Source organism: Pygocentrus nattereri, chromosome 30 (genome assembly GCF_015220715.1).
Source record: "Pygocentrus nattereri isolate fPygNat1 chromosome 30, fPygNat1.pri, whole genome shotgun sequence".
NCBI classification, from domain to species: domain Eukaryota; kingdom Metazoa; phylum Chordata; class Actinopteri; order Characiformes; family Serrasalmidae; genus Pygocentrus; species Pygocentrus nattereri.
In genome coordinates, this window is record NC_051240.1 from 11,997,990 (window position 1) to 12,024,946 (window position 26,957).

General features: G+C 39.0%; 2 protein-coding genes across 3 annotated transcripts in view; one reads left to right on the plus strand and one right to left on the minus strand.

Moving 5' to 3' along the window:
• The window catches only part of kalrnb (kalirin RhoGEF kinase b), a 127,387-nt gene extending 110,732 nt beyond the window's left edge, over positions 1-16,655 (plus strand). For both annotated transcript variants that reach the window (XM_017702160.2, XM_017702162.2), the window contains 14 exons: positions 477-754; positions 1,912-2,025; positions 4,099-4,205; positions 4,429-4,495; positions 5,151-5,254; positions 6,795-6,864; positions 6,940-7,026; positions 7,126-7,218; positions 7,613-7,663; positions 7,787-7,864; positions 8,714-8,899; positions 10,068-10,239; positions 11,524-11,696; positions 15,235-16,655. In XM_017702160.2, coding sequence (XP_017557649.1) covers positions 477-754; positions 1,912-2,025; positions 4,099-4,205; positions 4,429-4,495; positions 5,151-5,254; positions 6,795-6,864; positions 6,940-7,026; positions 7,126-7,218; positions 7,613-7,663; positions 7,787-7,864; positions 8,714-8,899; positions 10,068-10,239; positions 11,524-11,696; positions 15,235-15,453 — 1,799 coding nt within the window. In that variant the 3' untranslated portion in view covers positions 15,454-16,655. The remainder of the gene's footprint in view (positions 1-476; positions 755-1,911; positions 2,026-4,098; positions 4,206-4,428; positions 4,496-5,150; positions 5,255-6,794; positions 6,865-6,939; positions 7,027-7,125; positions 7,219-7,612; positions 7,664-7,786; positions 7,865-8,713; positions 8,900-10,067; positions 10,240-11,523; positions 11,697-15,234) is intronic.
• Positions 16,656-19,785: 3,130 nt separating this feature from the next.
• The window catches only part of si:ch211-113j14.1 (cytochrome P450 27C1), a 28,434-nt gene continuing 21,262 nt past the window's right edge, over positions 19,786-26,957 (minus strand). Inside the window, exons 6-9 of the mRNA XM_017702174.2 lie at positions 24,821-24,987; positions 22,442-22,523; positions 21,993-22,199; positions 19,786-20,997 (exon numbers count right to left, since the gene is read on the minus strand). Coding sequence (XP_017557663.1) covers positions 20,881-20,997; positions 21,993-22,199; positions 22,442-22,523; positions 24,821-24,987 — 573 coding nt within the window. The 3' untranslated portion in view covers positions 19,786-20,880. The remainder of the gene's footprint in view (positions 20,998-21,992; positions 22,200-22,441; positions 22,524-24,820; positions 24,988-26,957) is intronic.

Consider the following 26,957-nt stretch of genomic DNA (forward strand, 5'->3'; position numbering starts at 1 on the left):
GCAATATTACACATGAATATGTCTGGCAGTATTAGTGAGAGTGCTATTTTAGGAATAATTCCAACTTCATGCATTTTCTCTTTGTTGTGATGTCAGCACTCATCAGCTCTCAAACCTTTCAGGCATTCAAACCACCTTTGGGCTAAAATAGTTTCAATATATATTTTTATCAGTAGGGGAAAAAAAGTCAGGCAATTCTTTATGGAAGAAAATTATTCACACAAAAAAGACACTTTGATGACATTGAAGCTGAATGTCTCAAATATACCAAAGTATGATTTTATTTAATTTTATGTTAACACTTTGGAATTTACTTTTTATCTTGAAAAGTAACAACAAGAAAATTCAAAATGTCAAAATACAGCAAAGTGTACCCAAACTTTTGATGGCAAGTATACATGATATGGGAATATGCAGGTTCTTCTGCTTTTTGGTATCTGTAGGTTTATCTGTATGTCACCTGTGCTCTCTTGTAGAGAACTATCCAGTGGGCGGCTCGGAGGTAAAGTCAGAGTCAGTGGCGTCATTGCAGCCTCAGGCATCTGTGAGCTCTCTGACCACCAGCTCTCCTGGAACCAAACGTCCAGGAACCACTGGGAACACACTGAAGAAGTGGCTGACCAGCCCTGTTCGGCGCCTCAGCCACGGCAAAGGAGATAACGCCAACGCCAAGAAACCCAACAATAAGCAACGCAAACGGGACGGCCGCAAAAGCGTGGACCTTGGGCCTCAGCACGAGGACAGCACTGAAGAGGTGAATGTCCAATGATTCAGTGGCAGATGAAAAAAAAATATCTAAAGGAAGATATATAAAAAAACGACTGTCACACATAGTTGATACCTTTGAATAGTTCCAAAGCAAAAATATTGAATTTTAAATAAATGTTTATTGCTCAGATTTTGCTTCTTTAGTTTTGCCCTGGAGCTATGAGGCTAGTGTTGCTAACAAAGAGTAGAAGTCAGTAGTCACCCAAAGTGGCTGTCTCCACCGTTTATACACACAATGTGGTTTTGTTTATTTTTATAGTTCACAGCAAGTCATTTTGTGTCCTGAACCACATAGATTATTCTGTCTGACCTTATTAAAGACTTGGATGAGTGAGTGGGTTAAGAGAAGTTTCGAGGATAATTTATTGGAAAAAGGATTTGGGGGACTATTGATATGACCTATACTGTTTGTTAGCAGTGCTAGCTTTAGTACTGAACGAAGCTCATTTTGTACTCCAAATGTGTCTTTGGATTATCGACTACATGTGGGATTAGTGGAAAATTGTGTACATTTGATTTTTCACTAAACCATACTTTTAAAGACGTGCAAAAGGCAGTTTAGTAAAGATTAGAGTTTGGTAATGTTAAAACTCAATCACTGTATTATAGCCTCTTTAAAAGTTAGTTAGTAGAAGGTCTGTTCTCCAAGCCTTTGAACCAGTCAGCTGTATTATGTTGAAGTGTTATGAAGTGGGTCTAAATAGTCCTGTTTGGCTGATGGACAGTATTATTGGTTACAGTAATTCCTTATGGGTTCTTTCATAGTGTTAGTGCCTTCACTTTAAAAAAAAAACTAAATAATGAAAGACATCCATTCAGCATTAACCTATAATATGTCATGTTGAATGTTAGCTACTGTAGAATGCACCGCTGTAGCTGCAGAAGGAAACAGTATACAATAAGTGAAGTGGAAACCACATTATGTAAATGTTAGACTGGCGCTTGGCGCGACTGCATCATTTATGAACTACTGTTCTTGTATTAGACTTTGTAAATGATAGATAAGCTCTCAGTTGTCTGTCAGAGTTTCATCTGCTTCACAGTCAGGGTTCCTTTGAACAACTACTGTTCTCTCTCTCCCTCTGCCTTTCCCTCTCTGTCTATGTGTCCCTTTCTCCCTCTTCCATCTCTTTCACTCTGTAGAGAACAAGAAGAGGAACGAACAGTGGAGGAGAGGAAGAAGCTGAAGACGAGCCACACACACCTCTGCCTCCTCCAATGGAGATCATGAATAATCCCTCAGCTCAGGAGGAGAAGGTATAGCACTGCAAAGAAAGTCTCACATTAATAGACAGTTATTTACACAATGATACACAAGAGCGAGTGGTTAACCCGAGAGTCTGCCACTGGTGTGCTATGGTCGTAGACATAAGGCTGAAGGCCGATGCGGATGCTGTATCATGAGATGAAGTACCATTAGCTCACGATATAGTACAACCTTGTGTGTCTTATATTTGTAACAAATCACAGCTTATTGTTTGTTATTGTTTACACCTTTTTGCATTGTTGTCTATTTGGTTCAAACTTTACTTGACTTGGGCTTTATGGTAAAATCCTTTCACTTTGATTGACACTACTAATTATGTTTATTTTATTAAACCAAATTAAGGATCCACTTTGTCACTGCCAATAAAAAAGCGTTTTCAAAACTTTACCAAATGTTTCAGTAGTGTCAATTTTAGCTAATTTTGAGCAGAACCCAAAAACACTAGCCAGTACATCACCAGCAAACACAGGTCTGAACAGTTGTACACACATAAAATCATTGTATTTTTCATTAAAACACAAAAAAGTGAACTTGCTTGCAGGAAATACACACACCGGCCACTTTATTAGGTAATAAACTCGGACCATTCTCTGTAAACCCTAGAGATGGTTGTGCGTGAAAATCCCAGTAGATCAGCAGTTTCTGAAATACTCAGACCAGCCCGTCTGGCACCAACAACCACACCACGTTCAAAGTCCCTTAAATCACCTTTCTTCCCCATTCTGATGCTCGGTCTGCACTTCAGCAAGTTGTCTTGACCACCTCTACATGCGTAAATGCATTGAGTTGCAGCCATGTGAGTGGCTGATTTATGTTAACAAGCAATTGAACAGTACCTAATAAAGTGGCAGGTAAGTGTATATGTTTCATTACTAACAATTCTTAAGGTTTACGCACTGATTTTTAAAGTTTAGGACACATTTACTTTAAAACAATAGTATCTAACTGCTCACTATGTGGCCATGGAGGACAGGCAATGCAGTCTCACGTCATGGTCTGAAATTCAGGGGTGTGGCTAAAATAAGGCTCTGTCTATGGACCAAAATTTTGTGGTTTGGTAGGGACATGAAAAGTATCTTTTTCGAAAAGAAACAAAAAGTATTATTTTAGAGGTTAAGCCAACATAAGCTGGTTAAGAGGGAGTTGGCTTCTTATTAATAGCCCTAAAACGGGGGTGTCAGACTCAGCCACTAAAGGGGCCGTATTAAGAAATCTCAACAAATCATTGGGCCAGATTCCATTTTTAATGAACGTTGGGCTATAAGTCAAAGTGTCCATTGTTTATTCAAAATATGCAAAAACCTCAATGGTAAAATACAAACACTTGTAGTAGACCTTGAAATTTCACATGAATACTTGAAATATTCTAAATTTAAACATCCCCAGGAGCCCTGTCTTTTAAACTTACCTATTTTTTTAACTACGCCTGACATCCTTTCATTGCTGCAGGTTTATTAATGCATGGGCTCAGTTTCTGAGCTGCTGAGCTGACATAAGTGTTTATGTTGGTTGAACTGCAGCTGAAATGTATTTTGGTGATATGACTGGTGTGGAATTGTGCAGAATTGAGGTGTAATTGCTGTCCCACTGCTGTTGGGGGGGTAGGAGAGTTGGAGCACAATATGTTGCAGTGCATGCTGGGGACTGTAGTGTAGCACAGTATTAATAGAAGATTAAAATACTTTTGCAGGCTGGATAGGATTGTGTTGCAGGCCTGATCTGGCCTGCGGGCCTTCAGTTTGACACGTGGGCCCTAAAACATGGAAGTAAAGTTTTGAAAAATGCAGTGAAAAGTTTACTTACAATTACTTTCTCTTCTGTTGTTTCGGCATGTAGTTTAGTTGCTCATCATTTCCATTCACTTGAAAAGCCATCTTTTCAGTCTTTCATTATCTATCTTGTTCTCTCTCTTTATTTTTAACTTTTTTGCTATTTTGTTCTTCTTTACTTTCCCTTACGGTTCCTCAATTTCATGCCCTATATTAAACCTCATTCTCTCTCTCTCTCTCTCTCTCTCTCTCTCTCCCCCTTCCTTTTTTTTCTCTCATCTGTCTTTCCTCCAGACTCCTGAGCCTGGCTCTTTCCCAGTGTTTGGCAGTGTGACAGCATCTGATCAAACACCCCAAGACCCAGAAACTGAAAAGAAGAACAAAGCCATGAGAGGACGAATGTAAGAGACCGCCTGAAATGTGTGTGTACATGTGTTTAAGGTGGGCATCTGCACCGAAATATGCAGGTTTACATGTATGGTCCTGGTGTGTGTCCTGTGGAGGTATCTGTCTGTGTGTGTGTTTGCGTGTGTGTGTGTGTGTGTGTGTGTGTGTAGGGGTGTGTGTGTAAGTGTGTGTGTGTGTGTGTGAGTGAGTGAAAGTCTAATTCTCATCTCCTTTCAGGTTTGTCCTGAATGAGATGGTGCAAACAGAGAAGGACTATGTGAAAGACCTGGGTACAGTGGTAGAGGTGCGTTTAATATACTAATATACTAAGCCAGAGTAAAGGCTGTCAAAAAAAAGGTCAGCGAAAGATCAAAGTTTCCATTTCCTTCCGAAGTGGGAGATCATCAAAGATATATTTGGTGTTAAGAGTTTGCTTCCTTAGTTTAGCCCTGGAGCTACAAGGCTTATGTAAACCAATTGGCATCATGCAAACCTGTATCATCACACAGTTGCCTGAGACTGCATTGAGTCAATCATTAATCTCAGGTAGACTTGCTTATGTGGTTTTTAACAATGGAAGAGATAATTTTATCTGTAAAAATTAACTAAAGCACATCTTATAGCTTAAGACATGAGTCCCAGCCATGTTGAAGCTTGAACTTTTTCATTTGATCTACTTTTGTCCAAAACTAAAGAAGCAAATTTCTGACACCACGTGTCTTGGCTGATTGACTACATTTGGGGGAACTATTTATATATTATATATATGACTCCTATAAATATGTAGTAAGCCAGAGGAGATGCTTGTATTGGAGTCATTATAACTTGATGTAATATCTTTCACCTGTTTTACCTTATACAAATAAAAATTGCCTGAACATTTACAATTTTGTTTTATATTTAGATGTACAAATTTGCATGAACGTTATGTATGTGTTTTTTTGCTTGTTTTGTTAAAGGGTTTTATGAGAAGAGTTACAGAGAAAGGTGTTCCAGAAGACATGACAGGAAAAGATAAGATTGTTTTTGGGAACATTCATCAAATCTACGACTGGCACAAAGAGTGAGTCATGATTTGCTGTTGTCTCACTAGAATGTCCATCAAGTGGTCATCAAATCTTATGTCATCACCAAAATCTGATTAACTGAAACAAGAATGGTATATATTATATTATGTGTGAGCTTTTTAAAGTGATCATACTAATCAGTCAACAATGAAAAAAAGTCTATCAGGCTTAAGCTAGACGTACATTACACGACTTTTAAAGTCTTCACAGATTTCTAAAACGGAGAGCATCACAAATGTAATGTCAGTTTGTCACTGAATTTTTTGTCATAAGTGCACTCAGATTAGACAACAAGGCAACAAAGACAGAGAATAACACACAGTTTCGGCTACAAATAACAACTCAAAACCACAGATCTCCTCAGATCACATGACACAAATAAAGCTAAACTTACTGGACCGGTTCTGTTATTGCTTTAACTGGGATTAAATGGGGTTGAGAAACACTCACACCCTAGAAATCATCTTATCAGCAGAATGCATCTTTTAAGTGGTTTAAACTGAAAGCTGTTACAATATGACTGAAGCCCAGACGCTCGCGGATGAAAGGTTACACTATTTATTCGATTGGCTAGCAGCCAAAGAAATAAAAAGGGGCAAAACACAACGGAGTAGTCAAAGTACAGTCCAAAAGTCCGATAACAAATCCACACAATCAGCAAAAGTACCAAAAGGGAGAGGCAACAAACGTAGTCGAAAAACACGATTCTAAACGGTCAAAAATCACGGTAAGACAAGCAATAACAAGAAGGAATTCACTCAGTAAGTTTCAAAGAAAACAACACCTTGCACTGACTGATTGTCAGGGCCGGGCTTAAATGCTCAGCTCTAATGAGGCACAGGTGACATTCCTCAAAAGTCTGGGGATTGTGAGCGCTGATAGGTGCGCGTGCCTGAGTCCAGAGTCACATGATCTCCCAGGGTGTTCTGGGAGTTGGAGTTCGCTCAACGAGCTGAATGCGTGACAAAAGCAGATGTTTTAGATGCTACCTACTGATTTTCTGCAGTTATATATGAAAAATAAAAAAATGATTTGTGTCTGGAACATGTTAAAAATATGTGGAAAAATGTATAAATTGGATAAATCTGGATGATGTAAAAAATTCTTTAAGGAATTCAGATCTGGCTTCTTTGGCAGTTTTCTTGTTGTCAAGTGCAATAACGAATAATGACTTTTTATTACAAATAATCAAGATATATATATGTCACACAATCCAAAGTATTGTTGATTTTAAAAGGGGATTTAAAAAAAGTAAATGTAAAATTATCACATTCATCGCCTTTTTTTTGCAATGGTAGTTTAGGTTGCGTGATACTTGATATGTCTTTGACGTTTTGTTTTGCATCAGGCAAACACAAATGCAAATGATAGGAAGGTTCCTGGTTGATAACAGATTCTGCGCTTTTATACGGTCTCACCTGTGGAAAGATGATACTGGTGTATAAGCCATACATGGAACTGTATGCCTGTTGTGTTTGAATATAGGGTGGATATTTCCATGGCATTATTTAAATGTTTTCTTTGGGTCTTTTAAAGGTTCTTCATGGTTGAACTGGACAAATGCTTGCAGGACCATGACAAACTGGCTGAGCTTTTCATCAAGCATGTGAGTGCAGTATACAGAAATGGTTTCTATGTGTCTGTGTCCAACATGATCATCACGAGACCTTTTTAACTGCAGGAGAGGCGACTGCACATGTACGTGGTTTACTGTCAGAACAAACCTCGCTCAGAGTTCATAGTGGCGGAATACGACACATACTTTGAGGTGAGCACTGCACAGTTAGAAGAGGAACACAGTTATTTTCCTTTGCTGAGTGATTTAACGTGGTTTTATGGCCATTGTCTTCCTCATTTGCTTGAACAGGAAATAAAGCAGGAGATCAACTCCAGGATGTCCATCAGCGACTATCTGATTAAACCCATTCAGCGCATCACCAAATATCAGTTACTACTCAAGGTAACAGCTAATAAATAGATAAATAGAACAGAAAATCTGAATGTGCTGTAACATGCTGCGAAAAATGATACCTTGGCAAGTGAAAACTTTTTTAAGGTGGGCAATATCTAATGTTTCTCATATATATGCTTTAGACTTAGAAATTCAGATATAAGTACATAATTAGTTACATAGAATCAAGACTTTACACATTTGAAAATCACATTAAATCTTAATCTCAAAAGTGCAAATCGTATTAAACCAAGAAATATGTGCATTGTTACACCCATTTACATTAAATAATCTTAAGACACCATATGCTAAGCATGTTTTCCCTTGAAAAAAAAATTTTTTGCCATGTAGCATGATAACATTATTGCCTTGATCTGTACAATATATGATGTGTTTCTTTTAGGACTTTTTGAAATACAGTTCTAAGGCAGGCCTGGATTGTCAGGAGATAGAGGTAAGAGACTTCATATCATTTTTATTTGTGTGTGTACATTTTAGCAGCTTTTTTAGACCACTTTTATAAGTGTTGCATAAGTATCCATCTCTGCTTCTGTCCCACTCCCCCACCTGCCCACAGAAAGCAGTTGACCTGATGTTCCTGGTGCCCAAGCGCTGCAACGATATGATGAACCTGGGCAGGCTGCAGGGGTATGAGGTGAGTTTTGACCTTCCGCTGACCTTTACTTACTGCACTTACTGTCCCCACAGCATCAACCCACACACACATCGCTGGACTAGGATCAACTTCTGTGAACACTGAAACTTTTAAATGCTTGGCATAATTCTAGATCAGTACTCCGCCTTCTGTTGAGTTTTGTGTCTTAGAAGGGTAAGAGTTATTGTTGTTTTGCTGTGCATTTTTTCAGTACATAATTATTGATTAGACTACATGGCTGTATCAACACTCCTGACTTTTTTGTTTGTTTTGGTGCCAAAACAAAGACTCAGCTTTCAGTCTCACAAAATGTTTGCAAAAACGTCTACAGAACACTTTATTTCCATAAAGCAAGATTTTATGAAGGTTTTTTTAATGCAAGTAACAATCGAAGATCTCTTTTTTTATATACAAGCACAAATGTGGTATTGATTGAAAGTTTAATACTATCAATAGAGTTTCTTTACTTTTTTTTAGTGAGGTAGACATGAAAAGTAGTTAATAAAAAGAATCAACGTTTTTGTCATATAAAGAATTTTGATCATGTTTTATTGCCCTTTTTCAATATATGGAACTATGAAAGTAAAAGCCTGGCTACCTCTAGTTCCTAGCTGCATTTATTTTGTAGCTAATACTAGGTTGCAGAAATTAATTATAGAAAATGATCATGATCAGATTGTGATCAGTCCTGCTTATAAGAGTTAAATAAGGAAACTTTTGTAAGACAGAAGTATTTTGTTGAGAATGGTGTAGTTAAGAAGTTAAGCACTTAAACTTTTTATCTCTGTCAAACAATGTCATAAAGATGGTACATAATTGACCCAGTGTGCTGTTGATTCCTGTGTGCAGGGTAAACTGACGGCTCAGGGGAAGCTGCTTCAGCAAGACACATTCTTTGTGACTGAGCAGGATTCGGGCGTCCTCTCCCGCAGTAAAGAGCGCAGGGTTTTCCTTTTTGAACAGATCGTCATCTTCAGTGAGCTTCTTCGCAAAGGATCCTCGACACCTGGATACCAGTTCAAGAAGAGCATCAAGGTACAGAGCACCAATCTAGAGGGTTCATTTTTAATCATTCCTCTTTTTTTCTGACCGTGGAGTCCCACCGACTGCCCCTCTACAAAACTGTGCAAGTATAGTCGATTTTATTTGTGTAGTTTTAATTAGGGCTGTAAATCTCTGACCTCACAATGGTTCAGTTCGATTGGGATTGTATAGAAAACGATTCAGTGCATTATAAAATCTCAAATTGCAATACGATTTATTTTTATTTATTATACAAGTTATTGTGGAATCATTCTGAATCATTTTTAAAAGTACATAATATACATATGTACTTAATACACCCTTACGTCTACGAAGGCGTGTCTTTTGAAGGCTGCTTAGACACACAAAGGCTGAACTGAACTGAAGCAGACGGTCTGCTCTACGTCACATTTCCTGTTTGCATCACAGCACCGCTGTTCCCACCCTTACCGTTGCAACAAACACCGCTTCTGTCAGGTTCTTTTTAAGTTGCTTAAAGACGAAGCCAGAAACTTTGATTTGTGTTTTATTTTTTAATTTATTAGAGCTGGAGATGCTTCACCAGAGGCTATCGATGAAATTAGGTTGTTTTTTAACATTTGTATCATTAGTTACTCGCCTCAGTTTAAACTCAATGCTTATATATTTAAAAGTAAACTCTGCAGCCTCCATTCACTTCTCTGCTGATGCCACCATGTTCTCAAAACCTCGACAGGATATGTATCTTCTGGATATGTTGGCTGGCGGATCCAACAGGTGGATCCTTCATTGCCATGGAGAAAATGGACACATTTCTCAGCCGCATACAAAGGAGCCTTCGAAATGGAACAGCCTAGTCGCGCCTAATCAGCCTTTAAATGCAGCCTACAAAGGACTCAGCCCCTGAATTGGGACACAGCTTGCGACTGTAGTTGCAAGTAGTTGTATATTGACAACAAACAGCTGAAAGTTTAAGTAATTTTTCCATCTGAAGACGCTCCAAGGTTTTTTGGTGAAAAAAAAGCTTTTAAATTAATAGTATTATAATCATTTAAAATCAATTCCAACATCAAAAAACTGATCTAGTTCAACTGCGATGTTCAGACTGATGCATTGTAGTGCTTTTTTTTTTTTACATCCTTAATTTCAGCATTATTTGACTCGTCTTTGAAGTGCTGTGTTCATGTCTTCTCTTGTGCAGGTGAGCTATCTGAGCATGGAAGAGCATGTGGACAGTGACCCATGCAAGTTTGTATTGGCATGCCGCGGTTCATCTGAGAGGCTAACACTACAGGCTGCTAACATAGACATCAAGATGGAGTGGGTCCACAGCATACGAGAGCTGCTGGACTTGCAGAGCAACTTCCTCACAGGTAGGAGATTGTGGCAAGCTGTAACGACTGCTGGGCTGTTGTGTAGAACATCTCTAGCTGTATATCCCTATGATCGTGAGCATTATTCTGTTATTCTGCGTTTATTTCATCACTCCTTTATTTAAAACAGACTTAAACGTTAACAGTTGCAGTTACTGCAGGCGACAGTGAGGGCAGGGCTCTGTTCAAAACACAGTTTCTAAACATTCAGCCAATAGCACATCTGTGTTTGTCAGTAGAAGAGATGTTTTACCATTACAGATTTAGTAAAACATTGTGCATAAACTTGATACAGAAAGTAAATCATATGTAAATGTTATTCATTATGCTCCTGTGTAATTAATTATGTAGTAACAAAATTACACATAAATACTATCACAAAATGACAATAATAACTAGGGTTTTGCGATGCACAATGATATCAGAATCACATCAAGTATTTGCTTTAAAAAATGATCAGCAGCGGACAGATGTTTAGATTTGCTCAATATTTCAAGCTGATATTTGATGATGTACTTATTGTACTCCAGAGGAGCAGAACGTTTAGATGACACTGAGCTGCTGTTCTAAAATATGTGCATTTTATTATCTGGACTGCATTTTAGAGATACCTTGATACTGATGCTGATACCAGGTTTCAGCGTGCTGCTGTGCTCCTTTACTTGTACTTGTTGAAAAATGCACTGATATCAAAGTGTGATACCACCTGATACCTGCACTGAATGATGCCTGTTTTGAATGAAACAGCTTTATTGATCTTTGTTCATTGACAGAGCTTTCAGCAGATGCTGCATTTCATGTAGCAGTGAGTGTTTTCATACAGTGTGAGCATGTAAATGCAGGCCTTTTCTGCACATGATGGTCTATTCAAACATTCCGTGTGAGGCACAGAAGAGCAAAATTTCTGAAATTGTACAGTGTGTACCTGGCTTTAGCTAAACCAGGCTAAACCAGGCAAAAAGACTCCAACAAGACATAAAGCCAAAAAAAGTGAGCTCCTCAGGTGCATTAGCCTGCAGAGACAGTTGTTGAAAGGGACAGATGAGGAGAGGAGATCAAAACTATGAAACATACTTTTCTTACAGCTGTACAGAAGCTCCAATAATGCTAATACAGGTGGATCTATTTCCAGTTTCTACATTTTGTAAATGTTTATGTATCAGCGTTGGTATCAGCCCACAGTTCCCACATTAGTGCTTCCCTACAGTAAATGGAGAAGCGGCTTGTTAGTTTTTATGATGCTTGTAAATATGTAGATTTCTATGTCTTTTTTGTCATTTCCAGCTCTGCAGAACCCACAAGAGTATCAGAAGAAGGAGTCTGGAGGCTCTCACTCTCTCAGCCGCCAAGCGTCCAGCAGCAGCCGCTCATCATCCTCACATCCCTCCACCCCCCTCAAACCTGCTTCTGCTGCAAATGGAAGCCCTGCCCACAAACCCGCCAAGCAGCAGGAGGAGGTCAGTGTAGACATTCAGTCATACAGACATACAGTATTAAACTGCTCTGGCCAAAATTATGTCATACCGATTAACTTTTTGGGTCGCACTTTATTTGGATGGTCTCCTATAGATGCTCTACAGAGACTTAAATCATTAACAAACATTCTGGTGATGTTCAGTATCAACAACATTATGGTTAGGGTTAGAGTTAGAAGTTGAGGTTGAGGTGAGGGTTAGGGTTAGATTTAATAAATTCTTTTACATTAAACCTGAAGTTCAGTTGAATTTAATGAATATTTAAAAGAATCTACAGTGGACCTTCCAAATAAAGTGTTACCACTTTTTGTGTTATCCCTATTTCAGCACATTTTGGCTGGACACTCTGACTGTGTCAGCTGTGTGATTAAAAGGCCTGTTTTGAAAATGTGTCTGAAGCCAAAGACTGTTTCATCTCAACAACATGTATCCAGACCAGCCCAGGAAAACTCAAATCTGTCCCCAACAGAAGCTCAGTTACTCATCTAGACCAGACTCATCTCTCCAATTTAATTTTGGTTGCAGATTTCAAAGTATCTTCATATATTTGAAAGCTCAGTAGGCTAAGGTAATCCACAATGACAAGCAGAATCAGACATCACAGAATTATGTTTATTGTACCAACTGAGTGCATTTTTGTTGGAGAATGATATTAGTTTACTAAAACCTGATCACAGAAAACCAAATGTTGAACTAAAACAAGTCTTCCAGGGCTGCAAACAGCAAAGAGAAAAATTTAGAATAAACGGTCGATGATGGTTTGGAGACTAACAGACTTATTTGTGTTTATAATCACTCCAGCTGGTTTCCTAATATGTTTAATCTGCAATGAGAAACTTTCAAACATTAAAAAGTCACAAAGCTGTAGTCAGTTTCTCGTTCACCAGCTTCTTGTTCGAATTTTCCAGTTTCCACCTTAAATGCTGCAGCAGTTGCATTCTGGCACCTTAGGCACTGTTTAAGGTAGAACAGAAAACTTAGAGAAAGAAGCTGGTGAATGAGAAGCGACTTCAGCCTCATAAAAATATCCTGCCGGAGATGCGAGAACAGCAGTTATAGCTGAGCTGCTTATAAGCTTAAAGCAGCGCAAAGTGAATACGCGTCTTTGTTGATCATTTTTAGCCTGTACCAGTACATTAGCACTTACTGAGAAATATTTACGGTCAAGATGGTAAAATGGACATGAAATGTTGTGGCTCCCATAGTGTTTTTTGTTGAAAGGAGAAAACGGTTCTTCTTAACATTTGGGTTGCCAACACATGGCCTACCGGATCAGTTCAGTAACCCAGCTACCTCATTGAAACCAACTAACTAGGTATTTATTTTAGTATTATTACTTTTATGCTCTGCCAATCTTAGGTTTTAAGGTTAAGACTGCAGTATGTTTAAGTCTAGTGTTAGTCTGTTTTCAGGTGAGTCTCATTGCAGAGATCAGACACACACTGTTTGTCTTGCATGAGAAAAACTGAAGAGTTATTCTTAGTGGAGCAAGTGGCCTAGTTTACCTCTCCTGTTCTCTTCAGCTCTGCTTTCTGTAGTCTCTCTCTCTCCTCTCTCTCTCTTTCTCTCTCATGATAATGCATCTTGGCCTTGGCATATCCTGGTTTCTGGGGCCTTAATAAATCAGCCTGTCACTGAGAGCCAGACTCGAGGAGATGCTTTGCTACATTTTATTTTTAAATGTCTCAAAGCTCAGCTTTTTCACCCCGGCTATTTATTCAGCGAGTGAGAGGCAGGTCAAGGTTGGCCCAGGCAAGGAAAGAGGAATAGGAGCACACTGGCTCATGCAAGCCACTGTCCTGGTTAGTCATGCAAAGACATTCAGCTATATATTTCTGTATGTACATAGATGCTTATGAATGGTGTTTATGGTAGCCTTAATGTCTTGGTTGTGTTAGGTCAAGGTCTTTTGAGCTTTGGGGTGATTAGAGCAGTGTGCTGGACTGACTGTGTTGCTTGGCTGCTAAGTTATTAAGTAAACACAGCTATGTTTAAAGTGGTAGTTTGACAAAATGTTCACTTTTCCCCAAATGTTCATCAGCCAGGACACACGTGGAGTCTGAGAAGTGCTTATTCAGTTTTCTGCTAAAGCTGCAAGGGTAATGTAGGTAACTAGTAATGGAAGCTAGTATGACACCAGTTAGCATTACACACACTCCGTCCTATGTACTAAATGCTTGCCTAAAACCTTGTCAAATTGTTAAGTGATCTTAACCCTTGTATGGTGTTGATATGAGTTACTCAGTGGTCTGATGGTCCCACTGTATTATTGTTTTTAAATCAATACAGCCGTAAAAATTTATGTAAAATTACCAGATGTTTAAAATATCACAAGTGGCCAGCGTGGGGTTCTCCTTTAGCAGCCGTAGCCAGTCAGCAGCCTATCTATGTTGTCCACCCTCACACAAAAACACACACACACACATGCACACAAAATAACAGCAGCCCATGTAGGAGGAGAACAGACTGAAGGACACAGCACCTCCACACTTTTATTCCCCACAAGTTCACCCCAACACCACATGTGTAATATAAATGTGTGGAGGGTGAACAGTGTGGAGTCACTGATAATGGGTTATATGTTCTTCACAGAAAATGAGCAAAAGCCAAAGAGTATGTGGTTGAGGCCATATGAGCATGATAAATTGCCCCTAGGTGTAGGTGTGTGAGTGAATGTGTGTGTGTGTGTCTGTCTGTCTGCCCTGTGATGGACTGGTGACCTGTCCAGGGTTTATCCTGCTTTCCCCGATGACAACTGAGATAGGCTCCAGCACCCCTGCGACCCAGAAGGAAAAGCGGCTTAGAGGATGTGTGTGTGTGTGTGTGGGTGGGTAGGTGGGTGGTTGGTACGATTTGTTTTTGGCTGAGAATAGACTGTTTTGTCTTATAGACAACATCAGTTAATCTTTTTTTTGCCATTCAGTTCAATAACATACACAATGACATAATCATGCATATTTAGATAACCTAGGTCCAATTATTTTTGCACTAGTACTGATGATTGAATACATTGTATTTTACAGAGAATAGCCTATGCTGATTTTAAAAATAATAACTGTGAATCTTTTGTACCAGCTAGATAAATCTAGTCACCAAACTATGACATGAAAGCAAGTTAACTAAACTTGATGTTTATTTCAGACCATTTTATGGTGCTTCACCAACCGTAGAGTAGGATTAGTGATTAATGGCGTATAATATGATGCTACTACTTTTACCTGAAAAAATGGACAAATGTACAGACAAAATTTAGGACAGCATAGCTGCTACTGATGTTTGTAGCACACCATTATTTTTTAGTCAATTTATCAGATGATTTAAAGACGCAGGTAGCACGATGGCAATTGGCAGTTAAACGTCTGTTACATTAGTTATGTTAGCCGCAGAGCTCCAGTGAAAAACAAAAGAAGCAAAACTGCACACCTGCAGTGGTGAATTAAGCAGCTGTCTATCATGTTGGCTGGCTGGGAGTAAATGAAATCCAGTTTTGTTTAAGCCCTGCCTGTGTTTTGTCTTCCAGGACCTGGACGAGGCAGAGTGTAACGGCTTGTCTTCGGTGATGGTGACGCAGGATTACAATGCGGTGAAGGAGGATGAGATATGTGTGGTGGTGGGAGAGAAAGTGCAAATCTTGGCATCCAATCAGCAGAACATGTGCCTGGTGTACCGACCTGCCAACAGCCAATCACCTGCTGCAGAAGGCTGGGTGCCGGGACACGTGCTTTCCTCAACCCGGTAACCAGTTTCTCCTCCATCCGGGGAATAAAAACCTCCCGTCACTACTCAACCAATCAGCATTCACCTTTCAGTTTCACCACAGTGGACTCTTTGCCAAGAAGGCATTCAAAACATGCCAGTCCACCTCTTGAGTTCTTATTGGCTGAACAAACAATGGACATCTGCCTGGTCCCGCCTCCTACCGCACTGCAGCTTTGAACTGGAGATGCACGCTAAGTCAGACTTGGATGTGACATCACTTCCTGCTGTGGATGTGGTTAAAAACAAAACACAAAAAAGGAAAATAATTAAATATACTATTAATAATAATGATGATGATAATAATAATAAAGATTGTGTTGTATAGAGAGGAACTCAAGGTGAAATTGTTAGTGCATTAAGTGTGGATGCTTTTGAATGTTAGTGTTCTACTGTTTTTCATCGCCATCCTCCATTGCTCTGGAATGGACGTTTCTCTCCTGAGAGAACTCTCTCTCTCTTTCTCAGCCGTCTATGCCAAGTCATTTGCACACTGTGTACTATATTTTCTTGTGTTGAGATTATTTTTTGAGAGGCTTTTTTAAAGGTTATGATTTACAGAAGTCAGATGTGGCATTTTTTTGTTTGTTTGTTTTAGTTCATTTTTCTTAATTTACCAATTCAGTTTCCTGTAGAAAAAAAATAAACATTCTGCACTTTCCAGAAACAGATGTATCGCAAAGACGCCAAGTTGTGCAATATCACAGTCACAATGCTCATCATTGTACCTTTAATGTAACTAAGAATTTTAAATGTATTATTCTGTATCATTTTAAATTTGTACATAATATTTTTGACATTGCCATGATAGAAACATTACCAGAGGAAAGTCTTAGCTGTTTGCCCTAAAGGATCAGAGAAATTACGGCAGTCCACACTGCCTCCTCAATCTGACAGTTATTTTTACATTCGACATCTTCGGAGTTAGTAACAGATTTAGTTAAGAGTCATCCAGATCATATCAGGCCAAAATGTTTACTGAAATTAGTTAATTAAAGTTGGTGTTGTCAATGGAAGATCTTTATAATTGTCAGTATCTGCTCTAGCAGTTTCAGGTGGACTCATGGTTGCAGCATCCTCCTGCAGAACTATGTGTGTACATAAAAAAAAAGAAAATCCAGCAGGTATTTCACTTGTTAATCTCTGGAATGTGGTTCATAATAAAGCTGGCAATTTTTCATCTTGGATGTTTAGCTTGTTTTCTTAGGATTTGGAGTGGTTGTAGTATACATATAGTTAATCTAAAGTACTTAAATGGAAATTCCCTTACCTGTTCCAAAGTTTTGCATCATTCAGTGGTTGAGATGTAAACAAAGTCATTCAGAGTGATTTGATGTGAAATGGTTCACTGTAGAGAAACTTACTAACTCAGATTTCCTTACAGTGGTGCTGATAGGAACCAGGGGTCATGATGTCTATAACACAACTATAGCCATTTTATTTACTGTCAAAATACACCAGTCAACCTACACGTCTTTTGAGTTTTATACACCAATCAGGCATAACGTTATGAACACCTCCTTGTTTCTATGCTCATTGTCCATTTTATCAGCTCCACTTACTGTATAGGTGCACTTTGTACATCTACAGTTACAGACTGTAGTCCATCTGTTTCTTTGCATTATCCCCCTTTTACCCTGTGGTCCGGACCCCCATGGACCCTCACAGAGCAGGTACTATTTGGGTGGTGGGTCATTCTGAGCACTGCAGTAACACTGACGTGGTGGTGTGTTCATGTGTGTTGTGCTGGTCTGCGTGGATCAGACACAGCAGTGCTGCTGGAGTGGAGCTCATAAAATGGACAATGAGCATAGAAACAAGGAGGTGGTCATAATGTCATGCCTGATCAGTGTATGTGATGGTGGTAAATTAAAAAAATAATATTTTCTTTTTTGGGGGGTTTATCTTGGGTTTGTCTACTTTGTCTTGCAATGCCCTGCATGTAACCCTCAGCCATGAATGGAACTTAATGTTTTAGGCCAAAACCTTCTGAAAACTATCATAAAATAACGTCTCAGAAATCAGACCGTGTATTCATGACCATTTCATGTAATGACGTTGTGCAGGAGCTTTTAGAGTCATTAGACTCTTCAGACGTCTGGTTCCTATCACCAACACTGTGAACAATTCTGACTCTGGTTTCTCTAGAAATCTAGAACATTGTCTTACTCTTCATTAGATCATAACCACTGAACTATTTTTACAGAAATTCTGATATTTTTTTTTGGATGGAGGTCCCCTTTAATGTTGTATCAGTCTGTTATGAAAAGCTGAAGTGTTGAATCTCGGTTTGTTCCAGTTTGGGCCGCTCTCTGCTCTTCCCTCCTGCTGTGTGAAGTGCTGGCAAATGGAGCGGAACGTTGCACAAATGTTCCACCTGCATCGGCAAGTGTTTGTTCTGTTCGCCTGATTTCAACACACAAAACCATGAAATATTCAAAAGTGTCATCAGGAAAGGCAGAACGCAAGGAAATGTCCTATTTTCTTTTCCACTCTCCGACCTGGTTCACAAAGCGTGTTTACAGGGCCTGCAGGTGAAATGAGCTTCAGGGAGATAAACAGCGATGCTTTGTGTTCTCGGATGCAAAATACAGTAAAAATCATCCGATTTTCCTAACTAGATTTTTCAGTGGGATTCATTCATGGAATTCAGTCAGTGTATATGCTGTGTGGATCAGGACCCTAACTCTGCTTTCATGCAAACCTGTGAATTCAAGCTTTTACCAGAGAGGAGACCAGATTTTAACGTACCCCTTTATGATGACCGTGACCTGGTGGCCATTAGTATAATAGTTAGGGTCTGGTAAATATTTTGAACACAGACATTTTCAGATGATTTGGTTGTAAGTTCTGTTTCAGGTTTGTAAGTCTAAAACTGTACACTATTAAATCCTTATAGGAAGGTCTGTTTACTCGGCGGGCATCTTTGCAACGCCGCCAGGCAGTTTTTTTCCAGTTAATACCGGATTTCTCTCTCTTTAGATGGGGAGAGACCAAAATACTCGAAACTTAAGTTTTAATTACCGTTTCCAAAACAGATTTGAAACCTCCAGTAAAACCTGACCAAACATTCATAAACAGTTTGTAGCGTTTAATTCAGCAGCTCCCAAAAAACGCGATTTATTTTAGTTGTTCTGGTTACTGCGCTTGCGCAGAGCTCCACGGTGCAAACAGCAAGCTGATTGGCTCTTTTTCTTGAAGGGCGGGGTTTTCTCCGTCAGCAGACGCCGTGTTGAGCGTTACGAGCTTTCCTGGTCATTTTAACCGCAAACCGGGCTCTTCGTTTCTGCCGTCTCGGGCCGTATTTGATTTATAGCGCACTGTTTTGCGGTTCCTCCGTTTAGTAGTGGTGTCTGAAAACATAGTGCAGTGTATCCAGTGTACTAAAACAATCCCACACTGCACCACTCAGTGATGGCTTCCGCCTCTAGAGGGCGCTCGAACAGGACTGGCTCGAACATTTGTACAAGAAGAACGCGATCATTTCAGGAGCACAGAACAGCACAAGACCCTCAGCACTGCTCTTATATTTCTGAGCATATATGTCGTTTAAACTCCGGTTATAAGACTTCATAATCGGTCAGTCAGTGCGCTCAGTCAGTGAGCCGATCAGCCCATTAACCAATCAGCACTCAGCAGCGGTATCGCTAAAACCTGTGTAATTGGCCGCAGGACGCTGGTTCTGCTGCTACTGAGTGCTGATTGGTTGGTGAGCGGAGCAGCTCATTGGCTGTCCGCGCTCACTGATGTTATTAACATACATGAGGCGCCTTAAACTCCTATAACTCCCGTTCAAAAGCTCTTAAAATATAATAACTCAAAAATAAATTTTGTCTGTTTTTGAAACGGTAAAATGGCTGAATCTCAAATGGCCCTTTGTTGAACATATCTTGCACTGTTTGGGTGCCGGAGACACTATTTTAAGCCCAGGCCGCGTCGAGGAGCCTCTCGAAAAATCCACTATTCTTTTTCTGTGTTGACTGACAGTTTGTTCCACTAGGGGGCAGCAGTAGTGCGCTACACAGGGAATGGGGCCGGTTGCGGCTGCAGCGCCTAAACTGAGTGTGGGGGCAGAAGCTGCGGTGTGGCGGCTCTGCAGGTGGATATTACTGGGGAACAAAACCCAAGCAGACAGGAACTGTATCACTTTCTGCCCAGTTAACTTGAGTAGCCCTGCGCCCTCTGGGTTTACCTTACTGGAGCTTCCACTGCGCCACTGCTGTAACCGTCAGTCAACAAAACGTTAAAGAGGCTCCTCACTGAGGCCTGGAGGAGGCCAAAACGTGGACGGACAAAGAAATGAAACAAAAATATATTAAGGCTTCTTAGAATAATCAAAGTTTATTCTCTTTGTGTAAAGTTAGACATTTCTTTATTTTTTTAAGTCGCTTACATTCAATGACAATGTCCATACAGACTATTACCAACGTGTAGTTGCTTTTATATGCAATGCACAGGAACGTATTACAAAGCATAGAAAGTACTGCCATTGCTGCATTTCTAAAGAAACCTATTCTTATAATACATAATAAATGAGCTAGCACACATTTCTGTAGCCAGTAATATCCTATATAGTAAAATCATAAATATATTTACTTCACAGAAAAAACATTAAGGCACAACCGGTATATTTTAGAGCTAAATTCTAATGCGACCTTAGTACAGTGCACTTGAACAATGCACCGGAGCACATGTACGTCTGAACATGTACATTTATAGTTTCAGTGAGCTTAAACACAAGATTTCTTTAAAAAACTGAAAGCAAGTCTCATAAAAAGAACTGAAGCTGTAATAAAGGTAAAGTGTGGACAGACTAAGTGCTAAAAAGGACATTTTGCTGTTGAGGCGTCTGTCATTTTCTGTTAAATATATATATATTTTTTACTTAATGCTGAAAAATAAACATTTTGACTATTTAAGTGAAATTCAATAAGTGAAGGGTCTCTGATTCTATCACAGCCCTGTACATTCAACTTTACATTTGATATTTTTACAATAAAATTTCAAGTATAACTTTTAGATCAAAATCTCTAAGACCAGAAAAAAACACACATTCACATGGTGTTCAAATGTTTGACAGGTTCTGTATGTCTGCACACAGATTACTTGATTACAGATTACACTCTCAGCAAATGTCATGTTGTCATGTCATGTAGTCTTGACTATGTAGTTAGGCAAGTAGGGCCTGTTTCTTAGACAAGAAGAGTGCAAAGTCTTAAAATTACAATTAAAGTTACAGTGTCAATGTCTTTGTTTTAGTGAGTCACATAGTCATGTCAGCACTAAAGGCTTAAGAGACAGTGTGGACAAGCACAGATACCACTGGAGCGGAAATGCAAGCTAATGTTTAGGATTTCCCGATTATTCTTGATGGATTCACCAGATCCACACGTTCCCTCTGCCGAATTCCTCAGGCTCTGGGGATGAAGCGCAGGTTGATTGGTTTAGAGGGAATGAGAAGCGTTCTGGTTTTAGGCTGTATGTTAGGAGTTTCATCTACAGGACGAACTTCATAGTGCTGCATCAGCTTGGGGAGCAAGGAGGAAAGACAATTTAGAATGATGGAACTATAAGGAGAAGATAAAGCATTAAAGCAAAGCATCAACAACATTCAGAAACTAAAGTAGTTGAGCAAAAAATCTAACTTGTGCAGTTTTTCACATTAATTTCAAATGTAATTGATCAGCCAAGGTGTCTGGAAGTTTGCTTCTTTAGTTCTGCACTGGAGCTACAAGGCCTATGTATCTAATAAACAACTGAAGGTTATATGACACCATTAGCATCATGTGCAAACTACAATATACTTGCTTTAGGGGTTTCTGACACGGTATGACATTATAAATAATGAATAAAAACATGCTGAAAGGCTAAAAATAGTATTTTGTCCATATTTTTGTCTATTTTTATATATAACAGTATTTCATATAGAGTCTAAAGCCACATAAGCAAGTCTTGTAACAAAATTAATGTGCAAACCAAACATTTGTTGTGACTGACAACATTTGGGATCAAAGGGAAAACTGTTAATAAACTTATTGCTTTAACTATGTTACAATTAAGCACATCAGCTCTTAAACTTTATTATAGTAGCTGAAATGTTTGCACAGCTAATAATGGATGCAAACAGTTATGAAAATTAAAATTACTATTTTGACTGTAAGGCACAATAACATTTATGAGGAACATACTCCTCAACAGCCAGCCTGAAAAGAAATTGACTTCAGGCAAATTAAACATGATCCATCATATCATACCACTTCTACAACTTTTGATTTCATTACCATGCAGCAGTAGGTGGGGAAAAGAAATATAAATCAATAATATCAGATTTCAACTCCTACTTCCACCACCTCCAGGCCTCCCTTCTTAATGCCATTTTTCACTCCAAAATACATCACAAATGATAAGAGAAGGTCTTCAGTTAAATCATTTGAATGAAAGCTCAAATACGGGGTGAGTAAAGCTCATACACCAAACTTGTTATTGTGTACAATAAATAAGCAGCAGCACCAGCCAACTCACCCTGGACAAAGCAAAGTACATCTCCAGTTCGGCCACCCTCTTACCCACGCAGGCCCGCACTCCCACCCCGAATGGGATGGAGCTGTAGGGGTGGTGTTGGGAGCGGGACGGCACCCCCCTCAGCCAGCGCTCCGGGACAAAGCACTCAGGATCAGGGAACTCGTTCTCGTCATGACTCGCTGCATAGTGGCACAGGTGGAACTGCGTCTGATAGGAGAATTAGGTGACTGATGTTGCTGTTGATGCAATAATACTTAACAACTGCATGTAACATTAAATGTAGTATCATATCATCATAAAATTTTGAATTATGATTAGCTGATTAGAGGAGCAATAGGATGAATAGTGAAGTAAGTGAGCATTTCAATACATTTTTATGTCTTCAGAGGTCATTTTATTAGTAAATGGAGCATTTCTGTGCAAAAAATCTGGTTCATCACTAATTTTACCCCTTTAGGGAACCAGTAATTGTCCACGATGACTTCGTTGTCGAGGGTGAGGCGTCCGTTACCAGGGACAACAGGGTACAATCTGCAGCACAGAAAGGTTCAATTAGAAGTATAGAAGTATGGACAATAGCCATAGTACTATCAGGTAATTTGTGACAATTTCACACCCAAACAAACCACGATAGGACTAAAAACCGCCGCTCTCTCCAAGCTTTCCATCTTTTCACTGCCTCCAACTCATTTCCTCTGCAGCAAAATCACTGGTCATTAGATTTCAGCATAAACAACATCTGCAGGGTAATTCCCCATGCCTCCTTCACATAATCTAGAATGAAGCTGAAACAGAGCACTACAGAAGACCTAATGGCTTTGCTATACAGAGCACTTGCGTCTTTGCTTTCTCACCAAACTCAAAGGTAGCGGTCATACTGCATGGATCCCACATGCATTAAAGCAGAGGGTATGCAGAACATTCAAACTACATGCAAAACATTTTAACTACATTTAAATGCTTCAACATAAATAACAGAAAAGTTCAGGACTTCTGACTCCAGTCAGAATAACTACACTGGATCACAGAACGCCCTGTGGAAAGTACATGTACACTTAAAATTATCTAAATTATTAAAAGTCAAGGACACCCTTGATCATAAAGACACTGCTTCTATTACTTAGTGATAGAGATAGTCTGGGAGTGACCAGGCTCATTTTTGCAAGTTGTATGGCTGGTTGATAGGTTTTTATTCTACTAAGGGCTTTTTGCTGTGTTTTTATTGGCATGCATGAGCTATACTTTGAACATAAATTTGGCTGAGAGTACTAAATAGATCACCCTCATTGCAGCAACTATGCTTCCACCAAACGTGGTTTAAAATGATTTCTTTTGTAGTTCAACAGATTAAAGTAATCCATGCTTTTCATTTATTCCCATAATTAATTTGCTCTGTGACTTTTTTGTGCCAATTAAACAATTCCTCAAGATTCACCCTGAAGACTAGAGTACCATTCACCCTGTACCAAGAAGTTTTATCATACAGTCTGCTACAAAAATATTTGGATGTCGACAGAGTTATTATTTATAGTGGTCTAAACAGCATATTGGAGCTGAACTGCTCATGATCCAAATAACACCACCTCTTCTGTCAATCATGCTGGAGGTAGTGTTACGGTGTGACCACTTTGAGCTCATATTCATTCTTTAATTTGGATTCCAATGTGTTGTTTGAAAATAATCGCTTTTTCAACATCTAAAAAGTTATGGACCTCACTGTAAGTGGTTTTCAGTTACTGAGTTGTGTCACAGAAATCTGTTTTCACATATAGCCAACTCACAGTGAAAGTTAGCCATGCTAAAGTACAGCCTCAACATAGCAGGCTGAAAAAATAATCATACCAACTAATAACTAATAATAAATAATGTTAATCAAGCATTTAAAAATCATAAAATTAAAATATTTCTATTCAGATTCATTAAAATAATGAGCTACTAATGTATTTTAAATATGTTACAGTACTATGCATACATCATTTATCTAATCAGTGTCCTTTTGCTAGTGAAAACACAATAATATCAGAATAAGTACAAATAAACATTATTGCTTCTCGCTGCAATCCAGCAACCATGTAGATTTGTTCAATTCTATTAGCAGACAAACCAGGTACTGGAAGGCAACTGTAAATACTAGGCTTCCTGAAGGAGGTATATGGTTTACATGACTATTATTGGTTTTCTAATATTAGTGTTTTTTTCTGAGCAGATAAACATTTACTACCCAGATAAATAGTTTTTACACATCATTTCTCAGGTACCTTAGATTTCCACAGAGTAACGTATGTTCCTGTTTTATCATACAGACATTTTCCGTTCTACTTCATGGCCAAAGTTAAATCTGCCAGTGCTTTCCAGTGTTTTAAGTGGGAAAAAAAAATTCTGCAGATTTCTACTAATTTACTGAGTCGAACATGTCGGGAAAAACATGAAGTATAAAATGTGTCATAACTTTTGTAATGGCCATGTTTTTCTTCTTATTTTTTTCTGGAATATCATACATTAAGCAAATAAACAGTAACTACATTAAAATATGCCTTAAATATGGGCTTTCTGCAGCGGGGATGTACTGTTATTTATACTCCAAAACACGCAGCTCGATCACAGGCACTTCGGCTGAATTGTTCAAATGTAGACACCTGAAACAAAGTTATTTTCATTTGCAGCAGACACAGGTTGCTTGTACAAAGTTTTTAATGTTTGTCAAATTATTTAGCAAAAAAACTAAATATGTCAGACTGTGCCGTGCTCTCTCCGAGTCCTACAGAATAATAACATAAGATCATTAATTCCAAAGCTTAAACCTCTTATAAAGTATATAAAGCATGTACCTGAGTGTCTCCTTGATGATGGCTTTCAGGTAGGGCATTCTGGTCAAGTCCTCTGTAGTGGGCATCTGCTTGTCTGGACACATGGACACCACCTCCTGATACAGGTGCTTCTGGATCTCTGGATTTCGGGCAAGGTGATACAATGTCCAGGACATGGTGTTAGATGTCTGAGAGAGAAAATGAGAGACAGAGGAACAGAGATTTACTAAATACAGTACTTTAGAATAACCTTACCATCAGTGATAAGCAGGCTAGTGTTTTTTTTATTAATTATTTTTTACTCATGTCTGACTCATAACTCAGTAAAACAAAGAAATTCAGTCAAAAGTGTAGATTCTGAATTTACGATAAATATCACGTGTAAGTCGCGAGAGAAAGTCAAGATGGCACAATAAAGCTTTTTCTTCCAGTACAACACCATTACTGAAACTTACTGCGGATACGGTTACACATTCACTTTCCTTAAAAAATACAAGACTTTAAAATGAACTATTTTAAACACCATACTTGGAATGTTTAGACAAAAAAAAAGTTTAGTGCTGGAGCTTAAAGTCTGTATGTAACAAACACTAGAAGACAAGAGTCACCTAAATATTTCTGTAAATACACCCCCAAATTCACCCCTAAATACACCCCCAAATACACCCCTCAACCTGCGCAAACCACATCCGACTTCACTGCGCAATTGAACACAGCAGACAAATTCACATTTTCTGTTTTTTTAATTATTATTTATAATTATCTCCTCATTTTCCAAACTAAAGATATATGTTTATACACAGAAACAATAATCGGTAATGTAATCTAGCATGGGCGCAAAGGGGAGCCGTATCCAGGAGAGGAGTTAGAATTCGACACAACACTGCAGTCTAAAGTGGTTGCACAGAGAGTTTAGCAAGATTTGGACTAAGTGATAAGTGATACTTTTTTGATCCCACAAACGGGGAAATTCCACCTCCGCATTTAACCCATCCGTGAAGTGGAACACCACATACACACTAGTGAACACACACACTAGGGGGCAGTAAGAACACTTGCCCGGAGCGGGGGGCAGCCCTATCCACAGTGCTCGGGGAGCAGTTGGGGGGTAGGTGTCTTGCTCAAGGACACCTCAGGCATGGACTGTCGGCCCTGGGGATCGAACCGGCAACCTTCCGGTCACAGTGCCAGATCCCTATCCTCCAGCCCCCTACCGACCTCTAGCATTTGCTAGCAACATCAGCCTTATAGCACCAGTGCTAAACTAAAGAAACAACAAACATCTGATCAAGTACATCTGGGGTGAACTGTGTAAATTAGACTTTTGCCACACCATTATTTTTTCCATAATAAAAAAATCACTTTCCACAGCACAAATGTGTGCAAATATAGTCTTTTCAAGCAAATTGTAGTTATACTGAAGCATAATGCTGCTTTCTTGCACAGGTGCATCACGTTATTTTTTCCTCTGCTATCTGACATAGCATTTCTGCTGGTATCAGTGCAAGCCAATGCCAAAATTATATATTCTTAATTGATCAATTGATCCAAATATATTCTGACAGCATCTTCTGACTAAATATATTCAGTTTGATGCATGTATTTTGAAGTATTTAAAACTGATATAATTCAAACATTAATTAACTGTATTGATGTAACTTTTGTAGCAAATGCTTAAATTAAACCCTCATGCATGTTAAGTTGGAGCGCTTCTATTTACGTTGCTTTCGGCTGAATTGTTCATAAAAGGAAGAAGAAAGCTGTAACATCTCCCTGAATTATCTTGAATCTGCTTACAGGCTACGCTTTCTACATTCCTCAGGCAGTTATCACAGCCAGCATGTAACAGTCGCAGACTATAGATTGCGCAGATAGGTGCAGGTTCAGACAAATAACAGGAATGCAGCTCATCTGGGCCCGGGACTGTTTCACAGTGAAAAGTGAATTACCTGCACGCACGTCTATTTTGTTTCTGCCACTATAAATCATCAGTGACAGAATGTGAGAAATCAATGCTAGAAATGTCCTGGCAAAAGCTCATACGTCATTACAAACACACAGATCACATTCATACACTATATTGCCAAAAGCATACGTTCATTTACGGCATTTGGCAGACACTCTTATCCAGAGCAACTTACAGTTTGATCATTTTACA